This window comes from Triticum aestivum, chromosome 1A, assembly GCF_018294505.1.
Source record: "Triticum aestivum cultivar Chinese Spring chromosome 1A, IWGSC CS RefSeq v2.1, whole genome shotgun sequence".
Lineage (NCBI taxonomy): Eukaryota > Viridiplantae > Streptophyta > Magnoliopsida > Poales > Poaceae > Triticum > Triticum aestivum.
In genome coordinates, this window is record NC_057794.1 from 10,559,693 (window position 1) to 10,586,196 (window position 26,504).

Here is a 26,504-nt window from a genome sequence, read left to right on the forward strand (position 1 = left end):
GATAAGCAAAAGCAGATTCTTTTGGATAAGATTGAGAGGGGTGAGATGCCCACGGGAAGAGGGAAAAATCAAGCAACCTCATTGGTCAGACCTGGAGATACACGTTGGGGCTCTCATTACACAACTTTATCTCGCATTGAATCAATGTGGGATGCAGTGATAGAAGTTTTGCGCATTGTTGAGGAGGATGTGCGTGTTCCATGTAGGGCAGGAGGTTTGGTTCATCAAATGGAGACTTTCAGCTTTGTGTTCATCCTAAAGATGATGTTAAAAATCCTTCGTATGACGAATGATCTATCTCTTCTATTGCAAAAGAAGGATCAAAATGTTGTTCAGGTATGTGATAGACAGATGGAGCTTGATATGTATCTAGTTTGCTTGATATGTTTTGTTCATGTAAGTAGAGTTGCATCTAAACTCACAACTATATCATTTCAGGCTATGTCATTGGTTACGGATGTGAGAACACGTTTGATCAATTGGAGAAATGATGGTTGGGAGCCACTCTTGGAAGATGTCAAAGCATTCTGCACGAAAAATGAAATTCCAATACCAAGTATGGATGACACCTTTACAAAATGGGGGAAATCAAGAAAAGGTGGAAGAAACAATGTAACTGCTGATCATTTTTTCCGTGTGGACACCTTCTATGTTGCTATAGACTCCATCATCACGGAGTTTGATCATTGTTTTAATGAGGTATCTTCGGAGCTCCTCCAGAACTTCTCTTGTCTTGACCCAAGAGACTCCTTTTCTAGGTTCAGTATCAGTAAGCTTGCTCGACTCACAGAGATTTATTATGAGGATTTCTCTAGTTATGACCGTGAGCATATACAAGATCACCTTGAGCTATTCATTATTCATATGAGAAGAATTGAAGATTTTAGAGAATGTGATGATATTGCAAGCCTAGCTAAAAAGATGGTTGAACTTGAAAGGCACATCATGTTTCCCACGGTTTATCGCCTCATTGAGTTGGCATTGCTACTACCGGTAGCGACGGCAACAGTTGAAAGGGCTTTTTCAGCAATGAAAATCATCAAGACTGAGTTGCGCAGCAAGATGTCCGATGGCTGGCTTAATGACTTGATGGTGTGTTACATTGAGCGAGGGATATTCAAAAGTCTTGATCTTGGTAAAATTAAGGAAGATTTTCACAAAAAGGGTAGAGCACTACCGATGCCTGGGTCTTCTATGCGTAATCGTTAGGGTGTTCCCATTTTCCCGAAAAAAATCAGCTTGTTGTTGATGCCATTTATGCCCATGGTCACTTCCAGCTAGGCAAACCACAACGCCAATCATGTCCGGTTTCTTGTCTAACTAGGCTTTTGGGTTTCTCATGCACCTGACCTGCGATGGCATGCATGTATCACATTATGCATACCATCTAGACATGCTAGCGTGGGAAAGGACTTTACTACCAGTCGGTATGAATAAGAACTCTTTACTTTTGAGTGGTCGTAATACTCTTCACTTTTGTATGGACCTTCTAATCCCAATGCTCCCGCTATTGGTTATTATCCCTTCACATGACACAAACTCTCTCTCCTCAAGATTTCACTGTTAGCTAAACGCTAAACTACGCAGTGGCTAGCACTCCCAGGATCAGACGATGAAGATCCGAGGAGTATTTTCTGCTCACGTGATAGCAGAGAAGAAGAATAGAGCTGTGTAGGGACTCACACATTGTGAGACGTGGTTGTACGAGAGGAAGAGATTGAGGGATCGCACGGGGTGCATTGGTTCTCATTATATAGCATATGGTGAATACATATACAGGGTATGTACGACATATGGTAATTACAGTCGTATATAAACCGGAGTCTAACACCCTCTCTCAATTTTATTCGGTGTCAAGAAGGTTGAGATTGCGCCGACAGACTTCAAACAAAGGAAGTGGCAACTGTTGCACAATAAGCTAGTTGTTGCTAGCAGTCTAGCGTCAGAGTAGTTGTTTTTCTTCAGTTAAAAGTTCAGTTAGCATGTTTCGTCAGTTTCGTCAGGTTAGTTAGATGCCAGCTCCCACGAGACGCGGTCTGTGTGATCCGTGGAGAGTTTGTAGGCGTCGTGGACCAGGTGCTCGATCATGGGATGGCGCGATTCAGTAGGAGCGCTGGAGCCGCGACACGATCGTTTTCTGTTAAGGAATAAAAGGAGAGGAAAGCTGAAAAGCAGCAGGCATTACGCTGCGCAAAACTCTCCGGTGTTCAACTAACCAGCGAATACAGAGAGAGAGGCGACAGCAACAGCTTTGTGAAAACGTCCGCAAGTTAGACGAGATAAACTTGATTTATAGTAGCTTTTGTGCAACTCATTCCCTCACAAAATGGAAGTCAATTTCAGTATGCTTTGTCCTTGCATGGAAGACAGGGTTGGATGAAAGATATGTGGCTCCAACGTTATAACTGGAGATATGTCTTGACGAATACCCAACTCTCGCTGCAGGGACTGTACCAAAATGAGTTCGACAGTAGCATTAGCTAAAGCTTTGTACTCAGCTTTTGTACTACTCCTAGAAACAGTGGCTTGCTTGCGAGCATACCAGGCGATTTAGTTTGAACCAAAGAACGCAACATATCTCCCCATAGATCGCCTGTCATCTGGAATCCCCGCCCAGTCCGCATCATAGAAGGCAGACAACACTCCAGAGGAGGTATGCAAACCAAAGGAAGTAGTAAGACGAACATAACGCATATTGCGTTTGACTGCAGACCAATGTGTGTCACGGGACTCATGAAGATACTGGGAGACACGGTTAACTGCAAAAGAAAGATCCGGTCGAGTAATGATAAGATACTATAGTCCACCAACAATACTGGGATACTCCGTAGCGTCATCCGAAGAGAGAAGCACACCAATATCAACAGAGAGCTTCTCTGTCATGGCCTTGGGTGTGGTGATAGGTTTACACTTCAACATAACCGCACGTCGAAGGAGGTCCAAAGAATATTTCTTCTGAGTGAGAGAGAGACCAGCAGCAGTATGACCAGACAGTCCAACTAAGCGAGCTCTTATTACTATATAATAAAACACTAATTAGCTGGCACATATGCAGCCATATTGGCCTACGGGTGTCCCTAATCATAGCCCTTAATTATATGTCCCTAATATTGTTCTAAACACCTGCAAGTACTATTTAGAATAGCATTAGGGGATCACTAATGAAGGTTGTACATAAAAATTGGATTAAAATTTGGTTCACATATCTATGTCTTGAAATTGTCACTATAGTCATTTTGATCATCCCGTAGGTCATAATACTCTCTTCTCCCGGAATTACTTGTCGCAAAAATGGATGTATCTAGACATATTTTAGTTTTCGCTACATCCATTTTTATCCATTTCTACAACAAGTAATTCAGGACGAAGGGAGTAGACAATGTCATGGACTTCCACTCGCCAGTAATTTAATTAATGAACAATTTGCCATTTGGCGCCCATACATGGCTGTGGTTCCTATGGCTGCCGGCGGAACACTTCCCTCTTGATGTGGGCGTGGGTTGCGGTTATGCAGGTGGAGGTATCTGCGTAATGATAATTTCTAACAGCAACATTCCAGCCGCATGGTCATACAGTATTGAGTTATTTCACAATACCATGTTCTACTTTTCACAAACTATTTACGTCCTGTGGACGTTGTGGAAAACACGAAATAAATCTTGTTTCAAAGGTATTAGACCTAGTGATCCTACTACTGACGCGATTTTCATTCTCTGCCAATTTCTGAACACTTGGGCATAAATTCAGAAAGGTGCTCTGTGACAGGGGGATAGCGTGATGGTAAAAAGCGAAGGAGATCTTCAGGCAGCAACACGGCTGGACCATGGTATCAGGAGGCTGGCCATGTATAGTTCGTATACGTCGGTAGAGAAGTCGAGCTTCGTCTGTTGTGGCCTAAATTCTGCTGCTGTTTCTTTTTTTTTTCGAAAAGGAGGTTATCCCCCGGCCTCTGCATCAGAACGATGCATGTGGCCATCTTGCTGCTGTTTCTAAATTAGCTGAATGTGCAAATTTGAATGAACTTCTTCATGATCCGATATATTCCTAGGCTGTGCAGTTTAGCTGAAAATAACAACTGTTCTTGCGCATTTTCCCCAGATGGTTATGACAGTTTTTGCATACATATACCACCAATCGTTCATGTCGCCCCACATGTTCTCTGTTGACGCAATCTTGGATCAGGTACGTATCTGTAGCACCTTGTTGATTTTTATTTGATCTTTATCATTATCCTGTTCATCGTGGTTCTCATGCATCCACGGCGTACTATTTGTTTTGCAAAACATACAGATCTTTAGAAACCTGACGCACGAGGAGCAGAGGAACTTGTCTATTCAATGTCCGGACACCAAGTGATTGTTCAAAATAAGTGTCCTTGACGTTAGCACATGCCTCATGGATGATGCATTGTTATTGCCTCCCATATCCTATATATATCACTCCACGCTCAGCCAAGCAAGCAAGCAAACACAGTAGTTAACACTGAAGTTCAAGTCATATCCATAGGTATCACGCAAGGGAGAAATGACCGGTGAAGACGAGCTGAAGCTGCTGGGTACATGGGCGAGCCCCTGGGTTTCCAGGGTGAAATTCGCGCTGCACCTCAAGGGCTTGAGCTACGAGTACGTGGAGCAGGACCTCGACAACAAGAGCGACCTGCTCCTCGCCTCCAACCCGGTGCACAAGAAGGTGCCGGTACTCATCCACAACGGCAAGCCAATCTGTGAGTCCGTCGTCATCCTAGAGTACATCGACGATGCCTATGGTACCGTAGGCCCCTCCTTCCTGCCCGTTGACCCATACGAGCGTGCCATTGCTCGGTTCTGGGTAGACTACATTGACCAGAAGGTTTACTCTTATAGTGTTTTGTGTTGTTGATTTCACAATTATGTATGTGGTGAGCTGATTAATGTTGCTATTTGGTGCATGCAGCTAGTCATACCGTGGAAAGTGGCGTTCACGGCCGACGGAGAGGAGGAGAAGACCGAGGGGATAAAGCAGATGTTGGCGGCGGTGCACACGCTGGAGGGGGCTCTCAAGGAATGCTCCAAGGGGAAGCCCTTCTTTGGCGGTGATAGCGTTGGATACATGGACATTGCACTGGGCGGTCTCTTGGCATTTTTGCAGGGAACTGAAGAGTTATGTGGTAGCAAACCCTTTGACATCGCCAGCACCCCACTTCTGCTGGCGTGGGTGGAGCGTTTCACCGCGCTGGATGCCGCCAAGGTGGCCCTGCCAGATGCCAGCAAGTTGGTTGAGTTAGCCAAGATGAAGCGGGCTCAGATGGCTTTGTCTATCAAGAAGTGAACTAATCTGTCACCTGAATGGTTTAGATCGGAGAATATTTATTAAGTTATGTTTTCTAAAATACATGTGCTAGTATAGTTGTGTATTATCTCCCGTTGGTGTCCCTGTCAAACATGTCGTGCATGGAATATTGTACTGAATAAGGAAGATTGAATGATCTTTTGTTATAATATCTTCTTTCTTGTTGAGACTATATTTTGCTATCATGGAGAGGGAGGGTGGTCCGAGAGCACACCAATCTTTGTTCGATGGAGATGACTCTTAGTGCCCCAACTCTGGCAAGTCACAGAGGTATGGTACGTAGCTTAGAACTTGTCGCAAGAAGCGCACCTTTGATATATAACTCCTCTGTGGCAAAGTACAGGACCAGGACAGAAGGAGCTGATGGATGACTATTCCGAGTGGGCTGTCATCTCAACCGCATGACATCTTCGCTTTGTTAGAAGTATAAACGTGTTAGTTAGGTATTAGGAGAGATAGAGATAGATTTGGTTAAAACTAACAATAACTTGCCTTGTACACCAATCCTCTTCCCATGTTGTACTCCTACATATACCCCATATTAGGGTCAGATCAATATGCAACAACAATTCCAGCCATCCTACAATTTTTATACGCTCTAGTGGGCTGTTTTAGATGGGGTTTTTTTCTTGTTAAACCATAGTTATTTGTGAATACCATTATATCAAAATTAAGCATTAGATTAGCGCCTAAACGATCGCGACTTTTTCCCAAGGTAGGCAAATTTTGTGGCTGATGCATTAGCTAGGCGAGGTCACAATTTACCCGTGACGGTGTGGCAAACCATATTTCACTTTCGCATATTTTCTTTGGTAGTTAGCTAACGTAATGGCTTATTTCCAGTGGTTTATAAGCCCGAGAAAGGTGACTTATTATTTCTTTCGGACTTTAGCTACATATAGTTATGCCACTCATCGGCATTAATATACTCCTACGAGGCATGGCAAATTGTTTGATGCCGGTTTCCCATATTAACCGCGCGTTGTATGGTTTTCGGGTCCGGTTTCCCTATTAACTGGACCACTTTCCCTCTTCTATAATGCAAAGGCAGAGCACCTGCCGTTCACGCTCAAAAATTGTTTGATGCCATGTCTTTATACATGTTCTAAGTTCCTTTTCATCAGCACCCAAATGCAAATAGTTTCAGGAGGGATGCACCGCTTGGAGTGTAAGTATTAGGTTCAGACTAGTATGTGATTACAGAGTGTGTAGTGTATCTGCCTGCCATTAACATGCATGCATGCTTGAAGTTAGTGTGACTAACTAGTATTACATGGTTCATGTCTATCTGACGTCAATCTTAAAGTTAGTTAACGATGATTGACCGGCTGGCTATGGCCAGGACGCTGCTAATGATCTTTTTCTTCAAGACATGACTTTTTTTTCCGAACATGAATTTTTTTTCTTCAAGACATGTATATGCCTTGAGAAGTTTGGCATGAGAATTAGCCAATCCGCAAGCAACGACCCGTTAATGTTGGTAAACATTGTACAACAAGTCCATTAAATGTCCAGATATTAAATTGAAATTGAAATTGAAATCCCTCAATTACGATGAGAAAAAAAGCCCTGCCAAATACCATTAAATTTAATTTGGTTTCTAAACCCGTTCCATCTGAAATTAAATTCCTCAACTATGAAGCCAAACACCTTTAAGAACAATTATTTGCTAAGCTGGTTACTTCGAATTCTCAGCATACTAAAATTGTTAAGGAGGCTGATGTGCAAGTTCTCAACCTGTTCTCTATAATTATCACTGGAATTTTTTTCTACTATGTAATTGTCACAATTTTTTTTCTACTTCGCTTGGCCCCCCTATACCTAAATCCTCTCCACCCCTGAGCTCAACTAACTCTTTATCTATCCTCGCAAATAACAAAAAAGGTGCATGTTTCCCAGTCAAACAGTACGTTGCAAAATCACCATCCTTTTAACGATAGAAGCGTATGCCACTGACGAATTTACATGTTGATATTCATGCATAACTTTCTTTCTTACCTCCCAAATGAAAATGAATTTTAACTTCATTTTTTCACATGTTTATCATGTTTCTATCGTACCATTTTCTTTTGAGAAAAAAATAAAAACCTTCAAACGTGTTTTTTGTGAAATTTTAAGTGTAATTGATTTCACCGGATACTGAATTTCTCATAAAAAATCACTCCACAACAATATAGTTGTGAAATAAAAAGCACATGCTTCTGGTTCAAAATGGATAGAGTACTTTTCTTGCGAGGTGAAAAATGGAACCAGTTGTGGTATCACCCTAGAAAAAATATATTGCCATACAAGAATTGATTAGTTGAGAAATCTACAGGCTGGCTTCCAGCTACAAGCATGACATATTGCATATTCTAATCTTTTACATGTTATAAGTAGGAACCAACTATATGAATAAAAGAGGAAAATACTAGATGGCTAGTTTAGAAGGATTTTCAGAGTAATCACACAATTATTAGATGTGTGTTTCATCAATTTACAAAGAAGTTAGCACATGGTAGGAAAAGTGGACGTACAATCCCGCCAGCGTGTTCAAATCCTCATGTACACGAATTTATCTTATGATATAATCATTATTCTTAAAAAAACACATATTGTCTGCAGCTAAAGAAATCTGATGATTATTGTAGATCACAAAATTAGCGGAAGATATGTATCACGACAGGATGATTGGTGAGGTGGACACAAACACTTATCATTCTACTCCTATCATTGTGGTTGCACAAGACGAAATGTGAAGATTTTTCTATCCAGCTGTTGCTTTCATGATCAAATCACTAACCACATTATTGCAAATCATGTGCGCTTGCCATCTATTTTCTGTTTTTCAAAAGTTGACTTGCAAGGCTTGTTTGGCCTTCGTATCGCCTTCCTTTGTCTTTTACGCCAATACTTTTGATCTATCAAGCCTTCTCTTATACATCACGTTTTGCTGTTAAGATTGATCCAAGAAAATGACCCTGCAAAACCAACATGAAAACAACCATTATGACTGGCATAATTTTGTATTCCAAAAGTAAAAAAAATCATGGATATATCTCACATCAACCTATGTTTTGATGGACCTTGTGTCATATCCCATAGAAACTGACGTCCCCACACACCACCTTGTTTCACGTCCGGCAGGCACCTGTCACTGCAAGGTCAACCTTATCGGCCACTGCCATCGCCACCACCGGAGACATAGCCATGGACAAACAAAGATACTAATTGAAAAAACCTAGACTATTGCACAGACGCGGGACAAGATCTCAGGGTTCCCCTTCCCACTGCCGCCGTTAGAGCAGCCCCCAGAGGTGAGGGAACCCCGATGATCTCGGGCCGCCGTCTCTTTTCTCCTTCTTTTAGGAAGGTTAATTGTCCATGGACACATCATATATGAACTGCATCACATGTCACATGTAAAACATGAATTGCATCACATTTCCCGTTTGGCATCACATTGCAAACATGTTTTTCCTGTAGTATTGTCACATAATATTAATATCCATAAAAATGTAAATATCATGGACTTTCTCCTTTCACCTAATGAGAGAGTTTTGTAGAGCAGATTTCCATAGCTGGCCATCAGATAGATATAGGATCACCTATCCAGGCTGATCCATTTGTGGGCCGTGATGGACTACATAGATTAATTCGGAGACACACATCCAGCTGGGGAATTTAGGGCAGGTCTTTTGCGGCTTATGAGTGGTTGTCCAAATAAGCCACCCTTTACCCAGCTTAGTCTGGCAGCCCAACCTAAAATTTTATTTTAGAGGCCTACTAGTTAAGGGTTAATTAGTATGCTTTTAGAATAAATATTTAGGTTGGTCTGCTAGAATAAGCTTGATAGGGGCAGCTTATTTTGGAAACCACTCATAAGCCTCAAAAGAACGGGTCCTTAATCAATCATCTGTGTCAAGTGGAAATCGTATGTGGAGTGAATGAAGAGACCGGCATGGGCAATGTGGCTGGCTGGTTGGTCTATAAATGGAGCTACAAGGCTATGTGCTTATTTGTTCCATTGGTAGTTCATCTCTGCCATTCTGCTATGTTTGTGTTAAGGTAGACGATGAGCATGGAACCATCATCATGGGTGGTACCTTGCGACTCGGTTTGGTCGGAGAAAGAAGCAATTGATAATTACAAACTATCAAGTTTTTATATGAGGCGATTGCCCACAGAAAGGTTCCTGTTGCTAAATAAAAAAAATTAGAAGCTCAAAATTCCTCTTTGTGTGAACATATTCATTTGGTTTCTAAACAGAGGTGTGATCTTGACCAAAAATAACCTTTCACGCTGTAGTTGGCAAGGGAGCAAGACGTGCGTCTTCTGCCAACATGACGAGTGTATTAAACACCTTTTTCGTGTAAGTTTTCTTGTTCAATGTGGGTCGTAGTTGAAGTAGCTTCAAATATTTACCCCCACATTGTGCACGTAATATAATCGGTAATTGGTTGCGGGATATTGATAAATACTCTTCTCCACATATCTTGTGGGGGCAGCAACATTATGTTGGGCTTTGTGGCTTTCTAGAGATGATGGGATTTTTAACAAAAAAAATTGTGCTTCATTTCTGTGCAAGTTACACACATTCACTCATGTATGTGATGGCTCTGTACTTGGTCTATCTTGGAGAGGCCGGACGACGATTACGACTTCTGTATGATGGCGTCTATCTGTCTGGATCATACAACTACGGAGGTTTTCTCCCATCTTAGATGGCGGTGTAATCTCCGGATAGAATACGCCCAACCTTAGGCTGAACCATTTCAGTTTTCTATAAAATGATATTTTGTTTTTGGTTGTGTCGGACGTGTTGACTGTGTGCAACATGTTATGCAGAGCCCAGGTATTCGCTCAATGCGGTTGTATCACCTTGATATTTTTTTCTGAGAGCTAGAGTCCAGACTCAGGCAGGGTTACAATCAGAATGTACTAGATGTGTTAACCTATCCGGAACATTTGCCATGATCAACTGGTCTCCACTTTCTGTAGCTTCAGCCGCAAGTTCACGAGCAAGCTGGTTGCAAGCCACTGGCCGTCCTCTGCATGCGCCGTTCGACGGGAGTACGAGGCTTTAGACTGGCCAGTATTTGTACTGTCTTGGCGAACTCCGACAGCACATTCAGAGCGGCATTTCTCCACTCCTCTTCGTACCTTCCCAGAAATAGCAGCAAACCCAAGATCGATTCTTTGCCGGCTCCGGGCACTCAGTGCTCTCTCATATGCCAGCATCGCTAGAGCAGAAGCAAAATTTTAGCACGCAAATCCTGAGAACCGAATCCAGCAACACCTGCAGCCAATCACAAGTTCACAACTCGTGTATGGGAATTCCCTTTCAGGTGGAATCCTCCAATCATCTCTCAACGCATGTCTTAGGGCTCTGCTTTTGGAACATGCGATCACCGCATGGAATTCGTCTTCCTCCCGGTTGCCGTAATTCACCTTGATATATTGATTGAGTGAAATCCCCTTTATCGAAAAAGACATAGTTCACTAGATTGGAACAACCGAAGATTCCCTGTAATCATATCAGTATACCACCAATATTTTCAATGATGTATTTTTTTCTTGGTAAGGCAACATCTATCAGTGATATGTATGCACTTCTACATTTGTTGCTTCTCAAAAGGACAATTTGGAAATGTCACCTGCAATTTTGGATTTGTCCAGTGTATTTGAAGGACTAGCTATGTACGAACTTGCGACTGTTCAACATGCCACCAGTCAGCAGGATGCCTCGAAAAGGAACACGGCCAGCATCTAGTTGTCAATAGCATGAAACATGATTATGGGCCGCGAGTGATAAAAGCACAGCTCACTCTAGCAACTAGTATAACCTAACCATACAATAGCCCTTCATACCATATATATCGCATCGATCAAACAACCATACTATCTGTAACCACAGCTAATCTAGAGCATCAAATTCTGCTGGTTTCCAGAATTAAACGGCACACCAACCGGACGCAATATTTACTAGTTTCTTATGAATAACTCTAACATCTACTCCCTCCGTTAACAATTATAAGCTGTTTGTTTTTCTCCGAATCAAACATATATAAACACATTTTAGTATATTTATTCACTCATTTCAATCCATATGCAGTCCAGTCCATGTTGAAATAGCCAGAACATCTTATAATTGTGAACGGAGGGAGTAGTAAACTTCATCTTTTGAAAATTCAACGTAATTGGGATAGCTGGTCGTCACATGCCTGATCAATCAGCTAACCTTATTATATAGCATCAAATGAGGTTTGTGTCGTACATTGTCTTGACCAAATGCTGCCGTACTGTGATTCATTAAGCTTACTATACTTGAACATGTGAAGACCAACCGTGAAGAAGCTTCATCTGAACGACCGGCCCGCCTGTTTGGCGTCGTGTTTCGGCCAGGAGCCAGCTAAGGTATACTCGACCGGGTGTGATTAGTTATTATTTCAGTTGTCGTTGCTTGCTTGGTTTGTTTGTTTGACGGTAGCTCCAGCTAGCATGGCTACACCGGCAGGAGGCGACAGGAAATGAATCGGGAAGGCATAAATAGCTTCATACATTTGTTCCTCGTATATTAGGGCAATGTGCTGCACCCACGGTCACTTAATTTGTGTGTTTTACAACTTTTTCTAAGTATAATTCCTTCACTACTCTAATTCCTTTCTGTTTATCTCATTTCTTTCTTGGTATTTGCAGGTTCACGTATCAAAGTCATTGCAGGTATTTCTCAAACCAAGTCTTTTTAACTTCCAAATATGAAGGGAAAATAAAAGCCTTGTGTTGTACAACTTCTTATTGTTGGCGACTATGACTCTTGACGTCCTCTTATCATAACAAATAGTCCCTCCGGTCCAAATAACAAGATGTTCAAAAAAAAGTCTAAATAAAATGCATATAGACACATTTTAGTTTATTTGTTCACTCATCTCACCACTTATGTAGTACATATTTAAATATTCAAAACATCTTATAATTCAGAAGCGGAGAGAGTACCTAAGTAACAAATTTTAAATCCCTATGTAATATGTCGATGACATATTATTTGTTTATTCAGCTACATCATGGGTGGCCGCATTTTTCATTCTTTTGGTGACGGTGGCCACTTCACTTTATCTTTCACCCAAGACAAGATATGATGAGGCCCCGCGAAAAAAAGACATGATATAATGAGGAGCTAAATTTGAAGGTCGAAATGTTTCTCAAGACATACTTCCTCTTTAGTACCTGGGAAAAAAGACACGATATAATATGGCACATTGAAACCCATGATTAATTGTTCATGATTCTAGCTAGACTAATCAAATGCTTCCCTCTTTAGGACTTGGTAAACGAGACATACGAGTATTTTACAAACATGCATGCACGAAGTATGAAAACTAATAATTTTATCCACATGGAAAATAACGTGAATGTTGTTATTAGGCAGCAAGACAAATGCTTGGAATATTGTCCCTATACTGAAAAAGACTTTCGCCCCGCTTTATAAATAAAGCAAAATACTGTCCCCGCTTTAGAAAAAAGCACAGCTTGCTCTAGTATAATTGTCAACAGCTTGGAACATGATTATTGGCCACTAGTGATAAAGCACAGCTTGCTCTAGCAAGTATAACCATACAATATATCATAGCCATACATAGCATATATATACCACATCGATCGAACAAACATATTATATGGAACTTAGCAGATCTAGAGCATCAAATTTGTCAGGTTTCCCAAAACGTCACACCAACCAGATGCAATATTTAGTGGTTTCTTCCTAGTACATCCAAATTCTATCTCTTGAAAATGCAACACAATTTGGATACAGCTGGTTGTCACATGCATGCCAGATCAATCAGTTAACCGTACTATATAGCATCAAATGAGGTTGGCCTCTGATGTTCCCTTGACCAAAGATGCTTAAGCTTACTACTAGAGTTGAACATGCGAAGACCGATCATGGCAACGTAAGACAGAGGTACAATGACCAATAAATAATGCCATCAAGCAACAACATTTGCATACAAAATTACCAATTTGCGCATCGATATATTCTGGACCCAGGCTGAGACACACATGCATCCAGCAGGGAAATTGTCCGGCATGGGCGCGACCTGGCTGGCTGGTTGGTCTATAAGAGGAGCTACAAGCCTGTGTGCTTCTGTGTGCTTCTTTGGTTTCATTCATCTCTGCCACTCTGTGTTTGTATTTAGGTAGGTAGCTACTCCACTCCTTGAGTACTCTTGGGCAGCCGGGCGATGAGCATGGAACCATCGTCATGGGTGGTACCTTGCTACTCGGGCTGGTCCATGGAAGAAGCAGCTGCGTGGAGTAGTGAAGATAGGATTAGCTTCCAAACATCCTTGCCTAGCCATAGTGATAGTGTGCAGCTGCAGATGGTTGAGTATGCAGCCCCAGCCACACCCACACCCACACAGGATAATGACTGTAGTGATCCGACGATCCAGGTGTTCAAGGAAGTAGTGCAATCGTTCCATACTGACTATTTGGACAGTATGGAACGGAAGATGCACAAGATCCCTCCAAGCCTGATATGTGTTGGCAAATGGTACATCCAACCGGTGACTGTGGCCATCGGTCCTTACCACCATGGTCTTCATCCCGGCGTGCTGGAGGCGGAGAGGGTGAAGCATGTGGCCGCAACCCAATGCATCACGGACTCGGGCCGCCCAGTCCAGGAGATGTACGATGCCGTCTTCGCCGTGTCCGCCGACGCCCGCAGCCTCTACTACCCGGACGAGTTGGCGAGATTCCGTGACGACGACTTTTTGCCGATGATGTTCCTTGATGGTTGCTTCTTGGTGCAGTTCATGCGTTGCTATGGCGATGATGTCGACGGCATGGATGAGGCGCTGAACAGATATTTCTGCGCCAACTATGTGCGCATCTACACCGACATCATGATGCTTGAGAACCAAATCCCCTGGGTGGTGGTCAAAACTATCTTGGACTTCATGCCAGAGCCCTCCCTCTGGGAGAAGTTCGTCACTGCGATGAGGGCCGGCATGACAAACCAAATGTATTCTAAGGAAGTCCCACCCATCGATCTAGATCCTACCTATAAACCGCCGCATCTCCTCGCCCTTATCCGGTTCTACATCGTGGGGAACAACGACGACATCAAAGTCGATCGCCCCACCGCTCCGGGCGGAGACAAGCCCATGTCATTATCCATCAGCGTCGCCGAGCTTGCCAGCGTCGGTATCACAATCGTACCCGAGACAGAAATGTCAGGGTTAGTGCACATGACCCTCCAAAAGGAAAGGTTAGTGCACAGGGGCCTCTGCGGGAAAAAGTTTGGCTTCTTATTCGGCGATCTCCGCGTGCCACCCCTGTTCCCAACCGACGCAAATGCGACTTGGCTCGTCAACATGGCGGCCTTCGAGTTATGCAAGACCCCAGACTTCGAAGGTGATGATGTTAAAGATGAAGATTCGGCTGTCTGCTCCTACCTCCACCTCTTCGCCATGCTGCTGGACCAGGAGGAACACGTGCATGACCTGCGGAAAACAAAGGTCATCGAAGGAGGAGGACTCACCAGCAAGGAGATGCTCGATTTATTCACTGGAATTGGCAAGAACATGCGCCTCGGAAAGTGCTACCTCGACATAATAATAGAGATCGAGAAGTTCAAGCAGAGGAGGTCAATTTGGCTCAAGTTGTATCTCTTCTTTATCAAGCACTGGACTAAAATCATGGCGGTGGTCACGGTCGTTGGTGCAGTGATCGGCATCTTGTCATCGCTCCAAGCTCTCAAGCCAAGCTAAGACATACCGGACCTGATTGTACTAGCATTAGCTTGCATGTTCTACTTGTATGCCTCTTACTATCCGCATTGTAAAATTCCTTGTATCTCAATCCAATTTCAAGTGAAATTCATTGTATCTGTATCATGAAAACATCAAGCAATTAGCATCAATTATTTGCAAGCAAGTAGATGTATACATGATATGTCGGTACTCGAGCTATAATTAGCCGCCACCGCCAGGCCCTAATTAAACGACCACTTGGTACATAGTGCTATAATCTAACGACCACTTGGTACATAGTACATAGTTAGCGTATTATTAACTCTTGTCGGGAGTGAGAGGTACTACCTCCGTCCTAGTTTATTAGCCCCCCTCGTATTCAGGGTCATACTTCGACCATGATTTTAACTAATAAAATATAAGTTATACATAAAAAATAACATCATTTGAAACTATATTCAAAATACAAATCAAACGATATAATTTTTGGTGATATGCATTAATATTTTCTTAGTTAAATTTATAATCAAACATTGACACAAAATACGAAGGGGTCCAATAAACCAGGACGGAGGTAGTAGCTGCTACCTAGATAGTAGAAAAGACTGAACCTGCATGCATTGGGATCATCGACGTATAAACGACGAAGGTGATAAACTTAGTTCGTTAGGCAATGTTAGATGCCAGTCGTATTGCTTATATCCTCCAGTAACACAGTGATAGTATAGGAATCACTATTTGGGCACGTTTAATCCGCTGTACTCCATATGTTTTTTATTACATGTACGTTGTATTTTGATTTAGGAAAGTATTCACAAGCAGATATCCACTCTTAATTTTTTCCTACAGTATGCTGTTAGTTACCACAAAATCAACATCATATTAAACTGGTTTGAATTACGAATCTATTTGTACAAATTTTGTAGCATCAAGATATAATTTTTGGTCAACTTTATGAAATTTGACTTCTCCAAATCAAATACAACATCTAATAAAAAACCTGAGGGATTATTTCTTAAAATGAGGCACGAAAGGTACATAAATGCAAAGAAATGTAGATGAAACCTTGGGAGGATATATACTGTTATTTTTTTCAACAAAATGTGAATTGTATTAGCTCAAAATGTTGCATCAAGAGGATACATAACACAATGAATACACACCCGGCCTGTGCATAATTAGGATACACACAACCCAAGAACATGGCACTGGACTAAAATCATGGCAGTTACCTAGATGTATGAGGATGTACTATTTACACCCCTTACTGTTCAAATTGTAAAACTCCCTATTTCAATTGAAATTTGTATCTGAATCACGACAAGCTGTATCAGGCAATTGGCATCCTCTTATGATATGGATAAACGAAGATCTGTATCTTGAGAGAAAACAAAACAAAAGCTACAACTTTGAACTGATGGAAGTACATTCACATATCAAGAAGAAGCCAAAAATACAAATGAACTTATAAAATGCACTTACCAAAATTACTGGAGTATAACTGGGATCCACTGCTACAGATAGTTCAATAAATTTGAACAAATGAAGACAGCACATGTAATCATGTCAGTAGCAGTATACCACCTAAGTTATCAATGGTGTATTTTTTTTCTTGTTAATGAAACATCTGTTGGTGGTATGCAATTCTACATATGTTGGTTCTCAACCGAACAATTTGGATATGTCACATATAATTTTGGAAATGTCCAGTGTATTTGAAGGACTATCTACGTAGGAAGTTGCAACTGTTCACCCCATGCCGCAAGATGTCCATGGCTTGAAACATGATTACTTGCGACAGTGACAAAAGAACAGCTCGCTATGGAAGTATAACCATACAATATATCATATGGAAGCCATTCATAACATATATGTATACCTCATCGATCCAACAACCATACTATATGGAACCTTTGCTGATCTAGAGTCTCAAATTTGGCTGGTTTGCATAAAGGTCACACAAACCGGATGCAATCGATAGCTGGCCGTCACATGCCTGTTCAATCAGGTAACCATATTATATAGCATCAAATGAGGTTGGTCCAAGGATGCTGCCGTATTGTGATTCATTATAAGGTTACTAGAGTTGAACATGTGAAGACCGACTGTGAAGGAACTTGAAGATCTGAACGACCAGCCAGCCTGTTTGCGGTCTGTGGCGGCCAGTGATTAGTTATTATTTCAGTTGTCATTACTTGCTTGGTTTTACGCTAGCTCTACTCCATGCCCATGGTAATTCGTAATCATGCAAGGTCCAGGCTCCCTCCGTCCACCCACACCCCAGCCACAAATGACCGTTTGTGCTTGGTTCATTAAGATGAACAGGAATAAAATTATAGCCGTGATCTAGGTCATTGTTGCAGTTGTCGACATCTTATCGTCGCTCGAAGCTCTCAAGCCGGTTTGCGCGGTGATCTAAGGTTACTAGATTTGGTCAAGCCGGTTTGCGCGGTGAGTATTGTGGGTTACATGTTTTAAGACCTTCTCCGTGAATTTCTCATACTAACTACATTTATTTTTTCTGTAGGATGGGTATGAATTGAGGAAGCAATTTTTATTATACTTGCTAAAACATCACGGGAATGAAGCTAGAGGAAACTTTCCTGATATTGTGAAAGAATTTCTTAAGCGCATCATCTAGAAATTAATTTTTTTTGTAATAGATGTTAAGTTGTAACATCACTCAGCTTGTTACATTGCAATACTGGACTTCAGTTTGTGTTATATTGTTTGTATGTGTGGGTTTTAACATGTAACTCTGATAAACTATTTCAAAAGCCCGTGGCAACGCACGGGCACTCTACTAGTACTACTAGGTAGGCAGAATTACCAATTTGCCCATCAGATAGATTCTGGACCCGGCCGGGCTGAGCCATTTGTGGGCCGTGACAAACATGCAGATAGACACATATCCAGCCAGGCTGTGGCAGGAGAAAATCGTGCGTGGAGTGGAGTAAATGAGGAAGCCATCGGTACGATATAATATATAATCTTTATCTAATAATAAAGTAAAGAGCACTGCTACAAATCAGCCGGATGATTTTCTAAGAAAATCATCTGCCTAATTAGACGTCCAATATGGCATTGGTGACCGTCGATTTCAACAAGGCAGCCTGGCGTCTTCTCTTCTCTGAACCCATCCACCATGCGATTCAGTTCAACAGCCCACGTCTCCTCTGAAGACCGATGTTGCAGAGCAACACAACAACCCACCGTGATACCTGCGCCTACGACATCTCGGCACAGGAATCGCCGGCGACCATTGCATCGCAGCTCTCAGAGCCGCCGGCAACTGTTGCAACACAGCACCGGGAGCCACCGGAGGGCTGCTCCATGGCAACACGGAGCGCGACGTCTCCGGCGAAGCTTCATTGCATCTCCGGCGAAAGCTTCATTGCAGCTCCGGTGAAGCTTCATTGCAGCCCCGACAGAGTCCGTTCCGCCCCCATCGCTGCTCCAACGACCGGGCGGAACTCCAATGCAGCCCCGAGTGGCGCTTCATGGCAACACCGAGCGCGACGTCTCCGGCGAAGCTTCATTGCAGCTCCGGCGAAAGCTTCATTGCAGCTCTGGTGAAGCTTCATTGCAGTCCCGGCGGAGTCCGTTCCAACCCTATCGCTGCTCCAATGACCGGGCGGAGCTCCAATGCAGCCCCTAGTGGCGCTTTATGGCAACACCGAGCGCAACGTCTCCGGCGAAGCTTCATTGCAACTCCGGCGAAAGCTTCATTGAAGCCTCGGCTGAGTCTGGTCCAACCCCATCGCAGCTCCAACGACCGGGCGGCGCTCCATGGCAGCCACGGGTGGCGCTCCAATGCAACCTCAACGGCGTGAAAATAAGCTCCAACACAGCACCTCCTTCGTGCGGCGTTGCAGCACCGGCGCCGAGCAGCGCCCGCCTCCGGTCTTCCTGCTTCGATGCAACAGCGGCAACAACGCTATGGCCCGTGCGCCCATGGCGAGCAGCAAACTGCTGCTTCCAGCTCGCAGCAATGGTGGTGCGCCCCCATGGCGAGGAGCACACAGCTAGTGGTCACGTTTACCCCTCGCTTGTAGCAACAACTTCGGGCGGGGTGCAGCTGCTGGTGGTGGCGTGGTCGTCCATCCCGGTTGGTGGTTGGCGTCGTTATGGGCATCTCTCCCTCTCAGATGCAACGGAAGAGGTGGGGAGAGGAAAGAAGATAGGGGGAAAACGTGTGGAGGAGCAGCCGTGTGAAGGAGATAAGCTCGAGGGGTAAAGCGGCGGCCTCGTTCTTTTAGGGACACGTGTCGAGCAGAGCAGCCGGTTTACGTGACGCTCTTTTCAGTCGGTTGATTTTAAACATTTCCTAAAAGGGTGTTTGTTTCCATGGACTTATTGATCTAGGGACTTAAATAAGTCCCTATAAGTCCCATCTAAACCAAACAGATGTGACTTATAGGGACTTAAGGTAGACATTTGAGACCTATGAATAAGACTCTCAAGGAGGGACTTATAGGGACTTATAGTTGTAATATGGTCTTATAGAGACTTATAAGTCCCAGAAACCAAACAGATAGGGACTTTTTAGAGACTTGAGACTTATAAGTTAGGACTAAAAAAAGTAAGTCTAGGACTTATAAACCAAACAGGGCCTAAAGTAAATTGAGTTTCTTTCATCCGTCGTGGTTTCTTTCGTCCGTCATGGTATTTTTCAGAAAACTATTTCAAAGAATTCAATCTAGAGTCCTGTTTTAAGTTAAAACGAATCGTTATGTTTGTATTTTACACAAAAGTCCCTGTTTTTTCTTAAAATCAACCCGCTGTCTGGATTTAAGTCACACCCAAACCGTTATTTTACATTTGTTGAAACCCCCTTGATGTTTTAGATAATTCATCCAAGGATCATATTTAAGTCAAACAAATGCTTTTTAAAATCATCCATATTTTTTAAACTATAACTCCGATTTGAACATGTTATATATGAAATTTGATTAGAACAATATGTAGAATATGAATATGTGATTATTTTTACCTGATAAGTATTTTTAAATATTATTTTAGAATATATTTGAGTCAACCCAAATGATTTTCTAAATTATCTGTATCTTTTAAACCATAACTTCGATTTTAACATATTATATATGAAATTTTATTAGAAAAATGTGTGGAATCTAAATATGATGTTAATTTTATCCGTTAAATATTTTTAAAATATTGTTATGGAAGCAAACTTATAATTTATAGCGCAAGATTTGTTTTTTTCCTACCGGTGGCGATCCGGATTACAAATAAACACCCCACTATAACGATATACGGAAAAGAAAACATCGATAACTACACATGCATACCTTTGAAAAATGTCGCAAGGGAAAACAACAGATTTCTCATCGCGAGAGTGAGAGAATGCGAGCGAGAGAGACAGAGAGGGAGAGGGAGGAGAGAGGGAGAGAGAGACGCCTTAGAATTAACCATATTAAACACACATTTTTGTTGTTTTGTGTGAACACCGAGGCCATTGCCGGCGACGACGAGAAGGAGGATAAGCGGTAACGCAAATATGATGCCCCGCAAAAATAAAGGAGATGGATCTATTGTGGTCTTGAGTGATGGTTGTTTAGTTAAGAGCGCGTGTTATGTTTTCTCTCCCGTTGCAACGCACGGGCTCTTTTGCTAGTAATAATAAAGCAAATTGGGTTTCTTTCGTCCGTCATGGCATTTTTCAGGAAAGTCCCTCTATTTCATAGAATTCAACCCGCAATCCTGTTTTAAGTTAAAACGAATTGTTTTTTCGTATTTTACACAAAAGTCCCTGTGTTTTTTGAAATCAACCCGCCGTCCGGATTTAAGTCACACCCGATCCGTTATTTTACGTTTTTTGAAAACCCCCTGACGTTTTAGGTAATTCATCCGCGGATCATATTTAAGTCAAACAAATACTTTTAAGATCATCCATATCTTTTAAACCGTAACTCCCATTTGAACATGTTATATATGAAATTTGATTAGAAAAATATGTAGAATATGAGTATGAGATTATTTTTACCTATTAAGTATTTTTAAATATTATTTTGGAATATATTTAAGTCAAACAAATGATTTTCTAAATTATCCGTATCTTTTAAACCGTAAATTTGATTTTAACATATTATATATGAAATTACATTAGTAAAAAGTGTGAAATCTAAATATGATGTTAATTTTACCTGTTAAATATTTTTAAAATATTGTTTTGGAAGCAAACTTATAATTTCTAGCGCAAGATCCATTTTTCTTTCGTACCGGCGGCGACCCGGATTGCAAATAAACACCCCACTATAATTATTATAGGGAAAAGAAAACATCGATAACTACACATGCATACCTTTGAAAAATGTCGCAAGGGAAAACAACAGATTTCTCATCGCGAGAGTGAGAGAATGCGAGCGAGAGAGACAGAGAGGGAGAGGGAGAGAGAGACGCCTTAGAATTAACCATATCAAACACACATTTTTGTTGTTTTGTGTGAACACCGAGGCCATTGCCGGCGACGACGAGAAGGAGGATAAGCGGTAACGCAAATATGATGCCCCGCAAAAATAAAGGAGATGGATCTATTGTGGTCTTGAGTGATGATTGTTTAGTTAAGAGCGCGTGTTATGTTTTCTCTCCCGTTGCAACGCACGGGCTCTTTTGCTAGTAATAATAAAGCAAATTGGGTTTCTTTCGTCCGTCATGGCATTTTTCAGGAAAATCCCTCTATTTCATAGAATTCAACCCGCAATCCTGTTTTAAGTTAAAACGAATTGTTTTTTCGTATTTTACACAAAAGTCCCTGTGTTTTTTGAAATCAACCCGCCGTCCGGATTTAAGTCACACCCGATCCGTTATTTTACGTTTTTTGAAAACCCCCTGATGTTTTAGGTAATTCATCCGCGGATCATATTTAAGTCAAACAAATACTTTTAAGATCATCCATATCTTTTAAACCGTAACTCCCATTTGAACATGTTATATATGAAATTTGATTAGAAAAATATGTAGAATATGAGTATGAGATTATTTTTACCTATTAAGTATTTTTAAATATTATTTTGGAATATATTTAAATCAAACAAATGATTTTCTAAATTATCCGTATCTTTTAAACCGTAAATTCGATTTTAACATATTATATATGAAATTACATTAGTAAAAAGTGTGAAATCTAAATATGATGTTAATTTTACCTGTTAAATATTTTTAAAATATTGTTTTGGAAGCAAACTTATAATTTCTAGCGCAAGATCCATTTTTCTTTCGTACCGGCGGCGACCCGGATTGCAAATAAACACCCCACTATAATCATATAGGGAAAAGAAAACATCGATAACTACACAATCATACCTCTGAAAAATGTTGCGGGGGAAAACAACAGATTTCTCATCGCGAGAGTGAGAGAGAGAGAGAGAGAGGGAGGGAGGGAGGGCGAGGGAGGAGAGAGGGAGAGAGAGACGTCTTAGGATTAACCATATTGAAACACGTTCTTTGTTGTTTTGTGTGAACAACGAAGCCATCGCCGACGATGGTGAGAAGAAGGATAAGCGGCAACATAAATATGATGCTTCGCAAAAATAAAAGAGATGGACCTATTGAGTGATGGTTGTTGCCTTGTTGGGTTAAGAGCGCGTGTTATGTTTTTTCTCTCGTTGCAACGCACGGGCTCTTTTGCTAGTAATAATAAAGCACAGACTGCTTCTAGTCATCCGTCATTGAAATTGCCTCCGAAGTTGCTAATAATTACCCCATGCCATCAAAGAAAAAGGATTCGGATTTACTAGAAAATCACCACGGCGACCGTTTATTTAGAATCCTGATACAATACTGTACCACAAGCACCTAGCACGATGGTAAATGCTGCAGGCCTCCACGAGGTCGTTTAGGGATCGATCCTTGGTTCTGCCGTTTTTCTCTCCCCACTTTTCCCCCTCTTATGTAGCACGATGAGAGTTTTTAAAAATAATGAGAAATCATAAACTGTTTGTCAATTCAAAAAATCATTCAAAACAACAAAAAATATTCATAATTTCAAAAAAATATCCACATATTCTGAAAAATATCATGATTTAAAATAAAATTTCATGAAATAAAAAATATTCATGATTTAAAAATTGATACAATATTCATAACATATTCGGCAATTTAAAAAAACTCCATGGAATTTTAGGAAATGTTCACAAATATTAGAATAGATTCGTAATAATGAACAAAACGAACTGTCGCTTATGTAGAATTTTTATTAGGGGATCTGTAGAGGTAATTTTATGATTTTATTTAGTCTCTCGCATCAGGTAAAATAAAGGTTTCCATCTTTTGTACAGCGCCGAGCCCCAAAAAAATGACATAACTTCTTATGGGTTAGTTTTGCAAGCCATAAGAAAATGACTAAATATCTATTTTGCGTTCATACACAACTATTTATTTTCATACCACAGTTTGTGATACACACCGTTACGCTAGGTCAAGGTGAGACATAGCATTCATCAGTCTAGCTTAGGCAGGGTTCATCAGTGAAGTTTTCTCAGCCAAAAATTATTTCGTTGTGACCCCTAAGGAAATCAAGTCGCAATGAGACCATCACAGTTTTAGTTTTTGAAATGAATTTTCAAAAGTCCCTCGTCTCGTCACGACATCACTCAGACATAGTTTGTGAAATGACATTTTAAAAGTCCTTATCTCATCCTTGCATGTGATTCAGATATCTACCACACCTGCATAATGTGATAGTTTATCTCCCGTTGCAACGCACGGATATATTTGCTAGTGTCTCATACACCAAACATTCATACTAGTATATGGAACCTCAGCTGATCCAAGAGCATCAAATTTGGCTGGTTTCCAGAAACGTCACACCAATCGGCCGGGCCTTCTTCTGAGTAATACTAACATCCAACGTTTCTTTCTTGAAAATGCAACATACTAGCTGGTCGTGACATGCCCGATCAATCAGCTAGCCTTATTATGTAGCATCAAATGAGGATGGTCTCCCATGGAGATTCAGATTACACAGATTCTGATGAAGAGAAAAGGGAACACTGATTCAGATTACCAGCCATTGTAGCTGCAGATTCTTGCCATTCACCAGTTGATGCAGCAGTAAATACTTCCTCCGTCTTGAATTACTTGTCTTAGATTTGTCTATATATGGATGTATCTAGCCGCGACGATGTTGATATGCAGGTTCTGACATTGCCCAACGAACAAAGTGTATCACCTCGATCGTCGTTTATACATTGGTCCCGATGCATGCAGGTTCAGTTGGTTGTACTAGCTTGGTAGCTCCCTCTCACTCAGGACAAGAGTTACTATAACACCAACTATATTATACCTTGTTAACTCGTTAGATTATAGTGCTGGAAACGGTTTATACCTGCCGTATTGTAATCTAACTCTGTATTGTTGGTCTTATATATATACGAGATATGGAGGCTTTGCCCCACGCAACCCTAAACTAAACTTGGTAACAGAGCCTCTTTTCCAATCACGCTGCGGCCGTTCGCTCGTTCGTGCCGTCGAAGCTGCTGCTCGCTCGTTCGTGCCGCCGCTTGCTAAAATCGATCGGGCGTTGCCTCTCGCTCGTACGCATCATCGCACGTTCGGCCGATCGTGCGTCGCCGCTCAGTCCCGCGTCACTGCTCGGTCTCGATGGCTTCTGGATCCTCTTCCGCCGCGATGCAACTGGCCATTATCGGTCCGGTTGTGACGCCTCCGGCCGCAACGGCGCCAGTCCCGTCCATCGCGCCTTCCCTTGGCGTACGTCTGGATCGCGGCAACTTCCCGCTATGGCGCACCCTCATTGTGACGCATCTCTCCGGTGCCTCTCTCCATGGCTACCTCGACGGCTCCGTCGCTGCTCCGCCCACAACCATCTCGCAGGGGGCAGGTGATACCGCCACCACTGTGGCAAACCCTGCGTATGCAACGTGGTGGACGCAGGACCAGAAGGTCCTCGGGATGCTCCTCTCCTCCATGACGGAGGACATTGCGTCTCAACTGATCAGCTGCAAGTCCGCTGCTGCCGCGTGGACCTCCATCCACGCCATGTTCAGCGCGCAAAACCGTGCCGGGGTTCGGCACATCCGGCGACAGATTCAGTCGCTGAAGAAGAACGACATGACTGCCAGCGAGTACATGCACAAGGTGAAGGCTCTTGCCGACGCCATGGCCTCCGCTGGATCCCCCCTCGCTGATGACGAGATCATCGACTACATGCTTACCGGATTGGGCAAGGCCTTCAACCCGATCGCGGCTTCGCTCAGCGTCGTGGTCACTCCGGTCGCGCTGACTGACTTCTACTCCATGGTTCTCAACTATGAGGCGCTGCAGCTGTCGCAGCAGGTCGACGATGAGGAGTGGACCTCGTCGGCCAACGCCGTTGCACGGTCCGGTGCTCCCGCCCCCGTCAACCGTCCTCGAGCACCCGACACTGGTCGTGCCACCGACGTCCGCCCCGCTGGAGGCTACCCGCCGCAACAGGGGCAGGGCTACCAGCACGGCGGTCAAGACAACCGTCGTAACAACGGCGGTGGAGGAGGAGGCAACGGTCGCAATGGCAATCGTCGCTGGCGCCCGAGGTGTCAGATTTGCAAGAATTGGGGTCACGAAGCCGACACCTGTAAGAAGCGCTTCGATTCAGACTACTCCAGCGGCAATGGCCGCTCGGCATATAATGCATCGATCTCTTCCAACAACTCCACGCACTGGGTTCTGGACTCCGGCACCACGGATCACCTGACTAGTGACCTGGAGCGTCTTCAGTTCCGCGAACGCTACGGCGGCCATGATCAGGTTCAGGTGGCCAACGGCTCAGGTTTGTCTATTTCGCATATTGGGCACTCGACCTTAGCCGGTTCCTCTCTACGCCTGAACAATATTTTACATGTTCCAAATATTAGCCAACATCTTCTATCAGTCTATTGTCTTGTGTCGGATAATCATATCTTCATTGAATTTCATAAATATTTTTTCCTTGTTAAGGACAAAGCCACCAGGAGAATTCTTCTTCGAGGTAGAAGCAAAGGAGGGCTCTACCCTCTTCCACTCGGACGAGCCTCGCATCTGTCCGAGCGTCAAGCGTCGTCCAGCGTCCGTGTCTCCTCATCTCAGTGGCATCAGCGTCTCGGTCATCCATCCAAAAATGTCGTCAGTTCCATTGTTAGGAATAATGATCTCGAGTGTTCAACCTTAGATACTTCTGCTTTAGTTTGTGATGCTTGTCAATGTGGTAAAAGTCGTCAACTCTCTTATACTGCTTCTGCTCGTGTGTCTACTATGCCTCTTGAATTAGTTCATACTGATGTTTGGGGCCCTGCTCGTGCTTCCTCTGGGGGTTACAAGTATTATGTGAGTTTTATTGACGACTACTCCCGTTTTTGCTGGATCTATCTACTAAAACATAAGTCTGATGTTGAACAGGTGTTCTATGCTTTTCAAGCACATGTTGAGCGCCTTTTGGATGCTAAGCTT

At 42.6% G+C, this 26,504-nt stretch overlaps 2 protein-coding genes across 2 annotated transcripts; both read left to right on the top strand.

Annotated features, from left to right (window-relative positions):
• Window positions 1-4,461: 4,461 nt before the first annotated feature.
• Window positions 4,462-5,428, top strand: LOC123067566 (probable glutathione S-transferase GSTU6). The gene is made up of 2 exons (XM_044490331.1): window positions 4,462-4,848; window positions 4,933-5,428. The coding sequence occupies exons 1-2, from the start codon at window positions 4,525-4,527 to the stop codon at window positions 5,305-5,307; spliced, it is 699 nt and encodes a 232-aa protein (XP_044346266.1). The 5' UTR covers window positions 4,462-4,524; the 3' UTR covers window positions 5,308-5,428.
• Window positions 5,429-13,485: 8,057 nt separating this feature from the next.
• LOC123067665 (uncharacterized) lies at window positions 13,486-15,168 on the top strand. The gene has a single exon (XM_044490386.1). It carries the CDS (start codon window positions 13,551-13,553, stop codon window positions 15,078-15,080), a length of 1,530 nt encoding a protein of 509 aa, XP_044346321.1. The 5' UTR covers window positions 13,486-13,550; the 3' UTR covers window positions 15,081-15,168.
• Window positions 15,169-26,504: the final 11,336 nt, after the last annotated feature.